The 12,500-nt window shown below is 35.8% G+C and overlaps 1 protein-coding gene across 1 annotated transcript in view; it reads right to left on the bottom strand.

Annotated features, from left to right (window-relative positions):
- Positions 1 to 12,303, bottom strand: part of LOC135097197 (calcium-dependent secretion activator-like) — a 39,386-nt gene extending 27,083 nt beyond the window's left edge. Inside the window, exon 1 of the mRNA XM_063998971.1 lies at positions 12,105 to 12,303. Coding sequence (XP_063855041.1) covers positions 12,105 to 12,208 — 104 coding nt within the window. The 5' untranslated portion in view covers positions 12,209 to 12,303. The remainder of the gene's footprint in view (positions 1 to 12,104) is intronic.
- Between the last annotated feature and the right edge of the window lie 197 nt (positions 12,304 to 12,500).

Below are 12,500 nucleotides of genomic sequence, written 5' to 3'. Positions count from 1 at the left end.
CTGTCATATTTCAGGATAACTATCTTTATGAAACAAAAAATATATTGAACAAAATCATAAGCTCATTGCACTCATCATCATGCAGTATTATCATAAGCTCATTGAACTCATCATCATGCAGTATTAAGACATTGTTTACATTTTCAACTTTGATTTGATGTTTATTTTCATGTTTAATGTGTGAACAGAGTATTTCAGGGACTATACAAAATATAACCTTAATTATTAATTTACTCATAGTGGTCTTCACCAACCAAATTTTTTTTTTTTTTTTTTTTCAAAATTTTCTTGGGAAGTAATATAGGTTAAATCAGATCTCCTGATAATTATCGGCTGGCATCTAGCAAAGTGCAAGGCAAAATCAGCATCATGCATAAATTAATAGATGTTTACATAATAATTGTAAATAGTACTGCACTTGTGGTGTGCTGTGCTGGCACTGCTACAACACTTACAATTTTGATCATCTGTATTGCATCATGTTAGCTGAAATAATCAGCCATAAACTTTCATCACACTCCCATAGGGAAAAGGAAATTACTGGCCTTAGCTAAGAAAACAGACAAAGTCTGTTGAAAAGAGGCAAGGAAGAAGTTTGCACTACAAAAGGATCAATTTACAAATCTAATAAGTGTTAATGAATCAGCCTTCATAGACATGCTCCAAGGTAGTAAGTAATATGTATATACATCCATGTCTAAAGTGGTTCCATCATAACATAACATAACAGTGATCCAACAAAGAATTAATATTAATATTTTTTATTATCATGGTGAGCAAAAAGATGTGTAACAAGGTGTGTGAGATTGCAAAGAGATTTAATTGAAACTGATATAAGTTAAAATAAAAATGAGAAGTGTGAGTGCTTGTGAGTGCATATGGGCCTAGTAGTAAGAAATGATGAGGGGAAATCTCTGACATAATGACCATCTGCATAGTTTTGGAGCGAATATAAATGCATTATTGTTGGGAGATCTGAATGGTATTGTTTGGAATGCAATACAAGAAGGTATGCTTGGTAGGAAAAAAAAAGAGAAAATGATGAAATTGTGGAGTGAGCAAAATTTGGTAACTGAAAATAGTTTGTTTAAAAAGAAAGATATTTATAAGTGTTATACTTAAATGAACCAAGAGAGTGAAAAGGTTGTCAACAGTGATGAAAAGACATGTGGTTGCATCCAGAAGATAATACTAAGATTGTTGAATTGGACTCTTGGGAGGGAAGGGTGGAGGTAAGCCTGACCACTCCTTGATGGAGAGGAATGCTGTGAGTAGGTATGAGGGAGGAAGCTAGTTGAGTGTGACAGGTAAGTTTTGAAAGTGAGTAGATTTGACAAAAGAGAAAAGTTTAAAGGTGTATGGGATGCAGAGAAAGAGTGAGGTCTTGGTAATGTATGTAGAAGAAGAATAGTAATATTTTGTTATTTAAATGTATTGTGATTGGATATGCAAAAACAGGTTTGTTGTATGAAAAGAATGGGTAGTAGGATAGAGAAAAAACATAAGGGATGGAATCAAAGAAGTATTGATGTAGCTGAAAAGAAGAATCAATGAAGAGAATTAGATAGGAAAACAACAATGAGAGATGGAGCAAGAAACTGATTCTTTTTTTTCTTGTAGTTAATAAATGGACGGAGCATTATGAGGGTCTGTTTGATGTAGACAGATATGATGATTCCATTGGTTTCATTAAGCTATTTTGTTTGTTTACTGACACCCCTCTCAGAAAAATATGTATTTTCTTTATAACTTATGCAAATCATATATATATATATATATATATATATATATATATATATATATATATATATATATATATATATATATATATATATATATATATTCAGACCATAGATATACTATAAAAATGTGATGATTAGTAAAATTGACTCAATTTTTGACCCACCGCACCCACCGTGTGTGCGTTGATAGTTGCTACAGTGACTGGTACAGCGTCCACTCAGGTGTTCCCCAGGGTAGCGTACTGGGACCTCTGCTGTTCAATGTCTACACTTCCGATCTACTACAAATCACTAGCAATCCTATTTACGGATATGCAGATGATGTGACACTTGTTGCTACTGTTGAGTCACCGAATTCACGTCTTGATGTTAGTACATCCCTGAATGAGGATCTCAGACGTATATCTGACCGGTGTCGCACCTGGAACATGAAACTGAATGCATCAAAATCAAAATGCTTGTGTATTTCACGCTCTCGCATGCTAAATCCCCTTCACGGCCCTCTGCTTGTTGATGGCGCGCCTCTGACAGTATGTGATGAGCTTGATATTTTGGGTGTCAGATTCGACTCAAAACTGTCTTTTGAACGGCACATCAGGCGTCTTGTCAGTTCTGCCTCGCAAAAGCTTGGCGTTTTGAGGAAGGCTTACCGGATTTTTGGTGACCAGTCTATCTCTGCCAGCTGCTTCCGGTGTTTTATTCTTCCACTGCTGGAGTATTGTGCTCCTGTGTGGTCTTCCGCAGCTGTCTCCCACCTCCGTCTCATTGACAGAGTTGTCTCCTCCGCTAGGTTCCTCTGTGGTGGCGAAGCAGCTTGGGATCTTGGTCACCGACGCAATGTCAGCAGTGTCTGCATGCTATATAAAATCCATGCCAACCAGCTTCACCCGCTGAATGCCTCCATCCCAAATGCATTTGTGCCCACCAGAAACACTCGACTTGCGTCAAATTCACATGCGCGCTGCTTACAGCAGGTTAGGTGTCACACCAGTCAGTTTCAGCGTAGCTTTGTTCCTTGTGCTGTAAGACTTTGGAACATGCTTGACGAGGGCACATGCACTGCGAGTGATGTGCAAAAATTCAAGTCTGCTTCGAACAAAATCTTGAAGAGTCTAGTCAATTAAACTCTGGTTGCTTTTGCAGCTATACCTGTGATAAATTATGTAACTATACCTGTGACTTTATACCATCAAGTTTTAAGTAGTTATACTACATTTACTCGTGTTGTCTGACATATATTAAATAAGTCAGAATTGTTGATTTTTTTTGTTGAATTTTTTTGTGAGTTTTAATAATTCTCAGTTCGTTGAGGCGTTCTTTATAATTGTTTAACCTATTTTCTCCTCCTGCTCTGATTTCATCCTACTATTGTGCTAATTGCTTTTCCTTTCTTCTTTCTACGGTCAAGGTGGGTGGGGGTTGTCATCTGGCAACTTATAGCGCTTGCGCTCGTCCCACTCTGCCTTCTCCGTTATGTTTAATAATAATAATAAAAAATTTAACACTGTATATACCTACTTCATAATTTATTTGTTTGGTATTATTTCCTCTGCATACATCATAAGCATGTCATCCACTTTGTATATTGCAAAAAAGTCAAATTATACAAAAATTAAGCAACATTAACTAAGGTACTCAACCTTTTTCAGTATCTGAATGAATATGTGATACCTCATTTTAAAACTTAAAGGACTTGTACAAAAAACAGATTATCATATATAAAAGAATATTATTTGCAGTGTGTTAGGACTATAACAGTACTTGAGGAAAAATAAAGACATATAACTAATACAGCAAGTGCACTTGTATTAGATATACGACAAGCAGGATAATTGCTCAGATCTAACAAGAATGCAAATCTATCACTAAATTCATAGAGTTGAATGATTTTTTATACTACTTTAGTAATGAAAATTGCAAAAAAAAAAAATTATATATATATATATATATATATATATATATATATATATATATATATATATATATATATATATATATATATATATATATATATATATTATCTAATGAGAAAATCTTTTGGCTGTAACACTTCATATTGTTCAATAGTATCACTACTAAGACAAGCATATCATGCAAGTGCAGTGAATAATTTAATTGTATACGTACGATTGGTTACTGTGCATGTCATGCGTGTAAAGAGAAGAAAGGAGCCCACGTTAGTTTTAGATAAACATAGCATTAATAACCAATATTCCAGGTACCTGGAAATGACGACACATACACAAAAAAATGTACAAAATATCTGTCAACATTATTGCATAATTATACAAGAAACAGTTGTTGATGGTCATAATTTTCCAGTACATAAATAAAAATGCCTCCATAGAAAATTTAAAAATGATGTACAGTCCTTAAGTGATGTCTATCGTGAAAACAATAATCTGCTCTTCCTTTATTTGTGACTTCATAATTCAAGGATTTGTATAATAGCAGATTTTCCCCTGTGTGACTTATCTGCTCATTTTTCACCTTTAACCCTTATCTATTAGCTGTAAGATTAGAGTGAAGGAGGCAATGACCTCACAAGTGAAAAAAAAAAAGAAGTTTAGCATACATGTGTTAAATATGCCTGGTATAGGGATGTAGTGATCCCACCACACACTATGAGATGCAACCATGCAATGGAATTGTATTACATGGTGCATTCAACCTTGAGGGTGGGAATTTCTATAACTTTGGTCAACAACCTCTTTTAGGAGAAGGTTATCCCAAAATTGAACCTACTCTCACTCAAAGAAGGGCAATCTTTTTGTTTGAAACACATGGTGTCCAGTCCTATAAGAATAAACAAGGGGATTAAATGATGTGATGATGATGTTGATAGTATTAAATATACATAAAGCATGTAATAGTGATTGCAGCAGTACAATTTTTTTTTTTTATTTCTTCTTACATAATTTGCCATTATGAAGGGCTGACTGGAGCAGCCTTTTCACACCACTACTGCCACCACCATAAGCATTTCCAAGCAATATTCAACACTAATCTGCTATACTCATTCCACTTTCTGATAGAAATTCTTTTTTTCTTTATTCTGGTCACTGTATTTTTCACACTACTCTCACAATTCATGAATAAGGGTTGAAGGTAAAGATAAGCAGAAAAATACTGCAAAGAAACCTCCATGTCAAAAAAGAGATGGTGATAGGTTAGCCTCTTTTGAATCCTGATCTTGGTATTACAGGAATTTTATGAATCATCATTTTGGTGTCTTAATATGGAAGCTTCTGTGATGCATCTTCTTGATTATTCTTTAGTACTTTAACCCTTATCTGTGAGATGGTAAATTAGAGAGATACAGGCAGACTCTTCTTACTGCTTTAAAGTAGTAGAAAAGCTTTTTTAAGTACACTTCGTATGTAAAATTTTCATATGCTGAATATAAAATTTGCAACTTATGTCTGCTTTTATTAAATGTTATAAGTCAATCCTAAATTCACTGGATTCTTGGCCCACCATTGATTCTGATAGAAGGAACATAAATGTCATGACTGAATGAAGAACAACATTCTCCATTACAAATCACTGAGAAATTAATCTATTATAGATGAGGAGGTGGATGTGACTGAGGTTCAAACTGGAACTGAGAGGCAAGTAGGATAAACCTTTACTGATTGGACCATAAGATACCTAATGCCCGGTCCTGTTTAGGCTCATGTTTCTGCATCCTGCCACACCATTACTTGCCTCTCCTTCTTCTAGATTAATCTTTAATAAGTGTTATGATTACCTTCATTTTTGAGGTAAATAGGTTGTGGCTCTCTGTGTCGCTCTGTAAGGCTTCCCTCACTAGGTCAATGACAAAGACAACACCTGCATGGTCTAAACAGTATCTTCTGGTTATCGAATGTCTCCCTTTCCAAACAACTTGGTTTTCAAACAAAAATTTTAATTCATAATTGCTTTAGTTGCCATACCATAATTCGGCTTTCAAACAAAGTTACTTCATTACAAATACTACAAGACATAGCAAAAGCAACCATTTATTACTAATTTACAGTTTCTATAAATATCTTCATTTTTATATATTTGGAGGAGAGAGACAGAGGATAAAACAGTAATTCAATCTTTGAAATAAGTTAAATGGGATCCCATTGAAGAAGTTGAAGAACCTTGATGTAAACAAACAAGGTTCAGTGCTCAGGAGTTATCCTGAGCCTCCTGTGGCTCTCTCTTTGACCTACAACACCATCACTACTGCACAACTGCATTTTCCCAATAGCTTTTCACACCAGCAAGATGTCTAAGCGTTATGATCACCTCAATTTTGGCAGTAAGTGGGTTGCCCCTCTGTGTCACTGTACAGCTTCCTTTGTTAGATCAGTGACGAAGACCTATATCATCTAAACATTATCTTTTGATGAGTTCTATGTCACTAACCTCATTTAATACCTCCTTTCTACATAAAAAAAAAGTAAATAAATAAGCTGGAACGGCCATCTTAGCAGTGGGAGTGTTGGGTGGATGGGTGTCTGAGAACTGATCAATCTATTTTATATTGATTCCTATGGGGAAAATAGCTTTAGTTTTCAAACATTTTTTATTTTGAATGGCATCCAGGAACAAATTAAGTTAAAAAACTGAGACCACTGTACATCTTTTCTGAATAAATAATTTCTGAGCTGGAGATGTTGTAGAGCTGCCATCTTAGCAGTGGAAATGTCTGTCGTAAGTCACTAAGACAGGGTTGACAGGTGTCCAGGAACTGATTAATCCATTTTACATTGATTCCTACGGGGAAAATAATTTCAGTTTTCTAACATTCTGGATTTCGAACAACATTCAGGGACAAATTAAATTCAAGAACTGAGGTTCCATTTTTTACAATTTTAGCAAACAATGTGTGTGTGCACATGTATCTGCATATATATATATATATATATATATATATATATATATATATATATATATATATATATATATATATATATATATATATATATATATATATATATATTCTTTGACTACTTAACTTCCAAAGTGGAGCACATTCTGACCCTCTTCTCTTTTGCAGAGATCTCCATTCTTGGAAACTTCAATGTTCACCACCAGCTTTGGCTTTCCTCTCCCTTCATTGACCATCCTGGTGAACTAGCCTACAACTTTGCTATCCTCCATGACCTAGAGCAATTGGTGCATTACCCTACTCATATTCCTGACTGTCTTGGAGATATGCCCAACATTCTTGACCTTTTCCTGATCTCTAGTCCTACTGCTTATGCTGTCACCCTTTCTTCTCCGTTGGGCTCCTCCGATCACAATCTCATATCTGTATCTTGTCCTATCACTCTAATCTCTCCTCAGGATCCCCCTAAGCGAAGGTGCCTCTGGTGTTTTGCCTCTGCTAGTTGTGGGGACCTGAGGAGGTATTTTGCTGATTTTCCTTGGAATGATTACTGATTCCGTGTCAGAGACCCATCTTTGTGTGCTGAGCGCATAACAGAGGTGATAGCGTCTGGCATGGAGGCGTACATTCCTCACTCTTTTTCTCGTCCTAAACCTTGGTTTAACACAGCTTGTTCTCGTGTTATACATGATAGAGAGGTGGCCCACAAAAGGTACTTAAGCCTTCCATCACCAGAATCTCATGCACTTTATATTTCTGCCCGGAACCATGCCAAGTCTGTTCAACTAGCCAAAAACTCCTTAATTAACAGAAAGTGTCAAAACCTTTCAAGATCTAACTCCCCTCGTGACTTTTGGCATCTAGTCAAAATTATCTCCAATAACTTTGCTTCTTCTTCTTTCCCTCCTCTGTTTCAACCAGATGGCACCACTGCTATCACATCTATTTCCAAAGCTGAACTCTTTGCTCAAACCTTTGCTAAAAACTCTACCTTGGACGATTCTGGGCTTGTTCCTCCCTCTCCTCCACCCCCTGACTACTTCATGCCACCTATTAAAATTCTTTGCAATGATGTTTTCCATGCCCTTGCTGGCCTAAACCCTCGGAAGGCTTATGGACCTGATGGGGTCCTTCCTATTGTTCTCCGAAACTGTGCCTCCGTGCTTGCACCTTGCCTAGTCAAACCCTTTCAGCTCTGTCTGTCAACATCTACCTTTCCTTCTTGCTGGAAGTTTGCCTACATTCAACCTGTTCCTAAAAAGGGTGACTGTTCTAATCCCTCAAACTACCATCCTATTGCTTTAATTTCCTGCCTATGTAAAGTTTTTGAATCTATCCTCAACAGGAAGATTCTTAAACATTTATCACTTCACAACCTTCTATCTGATCACCAGTATGGGTTCCATCAAGGCCGCTCTACTGGTGATCTTCTGGTTTTCCTTACTGAGTCTTGGTCATCCTCTTTTAGAGATTTTGATGAAACTTTTGCTGTTGCCTTGGACATATCAAAAGCTTTTGATAGAGTCTGGCACAAAGCTTTGATTTCCAAACTACGATCCTATGGCTTCTATCCTTCTCTGTGTAACTTCATCTCAAGTTTCCTTTCTGACCGTTCTATTGCTGCTGTGGTAGACGGTCACTGTTCTTCTAAATCTATTAACAGTGGTGTTCCTCAGGGTTCTCAGGGTTCTGTCCTGTCAACCACTCTCTTCTCATTATTCATTAATGATCTTCTAAACCAAACTTCTTGTCCTATCCACTCCTACGCTGATGATACCACCCTGCACTTTTCCATGTCTTTTCATAGACATCCAACCCTTCAGCAGGTAAACATTTCACGCAGGGAAGTCACAGAATGCTTGACTTCTGGCCTTTCTAAAATTTCTGATTGGGGTAGAGCAAACTTGGTATTGTTCAATGCCTCAAAAACTCATTCCTCCATCTATCAACTCGACACAACCTTCCAGACAACTATCCCCTCTTCTTCAATGACACTCACACTCAACTGTCCCCCTCTTCTAGACTGAACATCCTTGGTCTGTCCTTTACTTATAATCTGAACTGGAAACTTCACATCTTATCTCTAGCTAAAACAGCTTCTATGAAGTTAGTCGTTCTGAGACGTCTCCGCCAGTTTTTCTCACCCCCCCAGCTGCTAACTCTGTACAAGGGCCTTATTTGTCCATGTATAGAATATGCTTCACATTTTTTTTTGGGGAGGTTCCACCCATACTGCTCTTCTAGACAGGGTGGAATCAGAAGCTTTTCGTCTCATCAACTCCTCTCCTCTAACTGACTGTCTTCAACCTCTCTCTCACCGCCGCAATGTTGCATATCTAGCTGTCTTCTACCACTATTTTCATGCTAACTGCTCTTCTGATCTTGCTAACTGCATGCCTCCCTTCCTCCTGCGGCCTTGCTGCACAAGACTCTTCTTTCTCTCACCCCTATTCTGTCCACCTCTCTAACGCAAGAGTTAACCAGTATTCTCAATCATTCATCCCTTTCTCTGGTAAACTCTGGAACTCCCTGCCTGCTTCTGTATTTCCACCTTCCTATGACTTGAATTCCTTCAAGAGGGAGGTTTCAAGACACTTATTCATCAATTTTTGTCTACTGCTTTGACCCTTTTATGGGACTGGAATTTCAGTGGGCATTTTTTTTATTGGATTTTTGTTGCCCTTGGCCAATGTTCTTCCTACATAAAAAAAGAAAAACACACACACACACACACATACACACACGAGCAGCCTTCAATGCTTGACCTAGTGTTTACCAAGAGGCTGGAATCCAGACCAAATATGAAGTATCTGCCATCAGGAAAGGTTATCATGTTGTAATAGAGGTTGAATTAAAAGGGATAAAAGCAAAGAATAGGAAAGAATATGGAAATGGCAGACTGAATTATGCAAAGGCAAATTTCAAATAACTTATAAAATTTTAAATAAGTATAAAGTGAGATAAGCTGTTAAAACCCAAGGAATTACAGACAAAATATGAAACATTATTAGATAAGTACAATGAGGGAATGTTTAAATTTGTACCAATGTACAAGGTGAGAATGAGCAGGCATAGTTGGTATGATGGCAGATGTGCAAAGACCAAAAAAGGACAAAGACAAGCCATGGAAGGTGAAAAAGTAGAATGAAGGTAATAAAGGAGAATATCAATAAGAGAGAAATTAATATCTTAGGATAAGAAGAGAATAAAGAAAACTTTAAAAGGATACAGTGGACAAATGTCAAGAGGAACCTAAGCCTTCTATAAATACATAAATGGTAAAATGAAACATAGAGATAGTATTGTTAAGTTCAAAAGAGCTGGAAGGACATATGAAGATGATGAGCAAATGAGTGAAATTATGAAAGAGAGTTTTCAATCTGTGTCAAAAAAAGAAGCAGCTTTGTAGTACCTACAGGTGGATTATCAAATGAAGATTTACATGAAATTAAGGTGAAAAAGTATGAAATCTACAAGCTTTTGAGTGACTTAGATGTTAGAAAAGCAATGGGACCAGGTGGTGTGTCAGGGTGGGTACTGAAAGAATGTAGAGACCATCTGGTGGAGCCAATTTGAAATGTGGTAAATTGTTCATTGAAAGAAGGAAAAGTGCCTGAAGAATGAAAAAGAGCCAATATAATGCCAGTCTATAAAGGAGGTGACAAAATGGTGCCACTAAACTACAGGCCAGTTTCATTAACTGGTGTCTGCGAAATTAATAAAAAAACAAATGGTGCAGTACTTGGAAGAAAAGGAGGTAATTACCTCCTTTTCTTCCAAGTACATGATCTTCTTTGTCTAAATCCAAATTGTTTATTTGTAATTACCTCATTTTCTTCCAAGTACTGCACCATTTCTTTTTATTATCTGTTGAGCTTTTTATACAAGAGTGATAGATGTGGTGTTAAAAAGAGATGGATGGATGGATGCTCTATATCTTGATATAAAAAAGCATTTGACAGGGTTCCACACATGAGCCTACAGTAGAAACTGAAAATACAGGATGTTTAAAAGGCAAAACATTAATTTGGATACAAGACTATTTGAAGGACTGACAAATGAGGACAAAAATCAGAGAAAATAGTTCATGTTGGAGTGAGATAACAAGTGGAGTACTCCAATGACCTGTATTAGCACTGATTATGTTTTAGATTTACATAAATGATGTACAGAAAGGATTAAATAGCTACATTAATTTGTTTGCTGATGATGCAAAGTTGCTAGGACCTTTAAAGACCCAGGAGAATTTTAAGGAGCTACAGAGAGATTTAGATAAAATTTATGCTTGGATTCTAAAGTGAAAACTTGAATTTGGTCCTAAGAAATGCCATTTGTTGGAAATAGGAAAAAGTACAAGGAGACCCACATGGAACTATAAAATGGGTAAAGATATAATAATTAAAAGTAATAAAGAAAAAGATTTTGGGGTGGTTATTCAGGACACACTGTCACCAGAGACATATATAAGTGGGATATTTGGCTCCACATATAGGATGATAAGTAACATTAGAGTGGCTTTTACCTACATGGACATGGATATGATGAAATAAATAATTACAAAAATTATACATCCCAAGTTGGAGTATGCTGTAGTTGTATGGTCTCCACATAGGAAGAAGAATACAAGGAAATTCCAAAGAATACAGAGGATAGCAATGAAGAGGTACCAGAACTGAAGGAAAAGACTTATGAAGAGCATATGGAAGAAATGAGATTAACAAGATTGGAAGAGAGTATAGAAAAGGGAGACTTGATAACAATGTACAAATTAATAAACTGTATGAAAAAGTTAGACAAGTTTTGGGGATACACATGGATAAGAAAATAAAATGTACAAGATGACCTACAAAAAAATAAATAAAGAAGAGTAAATTTAATGTAGTTTCCTGTATTGAAGCATTGATCTCTGGAATACTTTCAGTGAGGAGGTGGTTACAGCTGCTAATATGAGTAAATTTAAAGAAAAATTGGATAACTCTAGATATGGAGACAGGATAAATGAACTTTAACTCAGATCCTGTACAATACAACTAGGTACATACAACAAGGTAAACACACACAACAATTCCTCCTAATATGTACCTGTTATGACCAACAACCACTCCACACAATAGCAATTCTTTTAATTAAAAAAAATATATATGGAAAAAAATTACTTTCAGGCTAGGCTTTCATCTTTTCCATGTTTGAACAGATTTTCTGAACTTAGTTTATGTATGGTTTTGGCCAGCAGCCTCCACACAAGAAAATTAAGAAAATACATACATACACATATACATTATATATATATATATATATATATATATATATATATATATATATATATATATATATATATATATATATATATATATATATATATATATATATATTAGAATGCTGCCAGTATGATCAAATAGTCAACATGTTCATTCTATATTTATTCTTTTTAAAATGTTTTCTGAAATGTAATTCACTGATATCATGCAGCATGAGAAAATCTTTGATCAAGTCACTCATCATCTCTCCTGCTTCCCTCAAGAAGGGCACAGGCAGCTTCCTCCGTGGCCATGCGCTGGCTGATGGTTTGGTATGTTTTGGTATTCAGTTTCTCCTCCATGATCCCTTGCAGTTCAAAATCCGAATAAATTTTCTGTTTGGAGAAAATAGACGAATTTAAAATGAGTTTTGTAGTATCTTAAATCTGTATAAAATACGAGTTTTCTTTAATAAATACATGAGTGGCAGAATTTTTCCCTTTAGTTTTAGTCATAGATCTTATATTTTTATGACGATTCAATGCTTTTGTAAATTATCCCAAAATTTTTTTAAGATGCTCTCTTTTATGTAATGTTTTAGAAACAAGGATATCAAATAGCTTTATTATATCATGGGTTATTGAAAATATTAAG

The sequence above is a fragment of the Scylla paramamosain genome, unplaced genomic scaffold (assembly GCF_035594125.1).
Source record: "Scylla paramamosain isolate STU-SP2022 unplaced genomic scaffold, ASM3559412v1 Contig14, whole genome shotgun sequence".
In the NCBI taxonomy this organism is placed as follows: Eukaryota; Metazoa; Arthropoda; class Malacostraca; order Decapoda; family Portunidae; genus Scylla; species Scylla paramamosain.
This window is presented reverse-complemented; position numbering and strand designations above follow the sequence as displayed.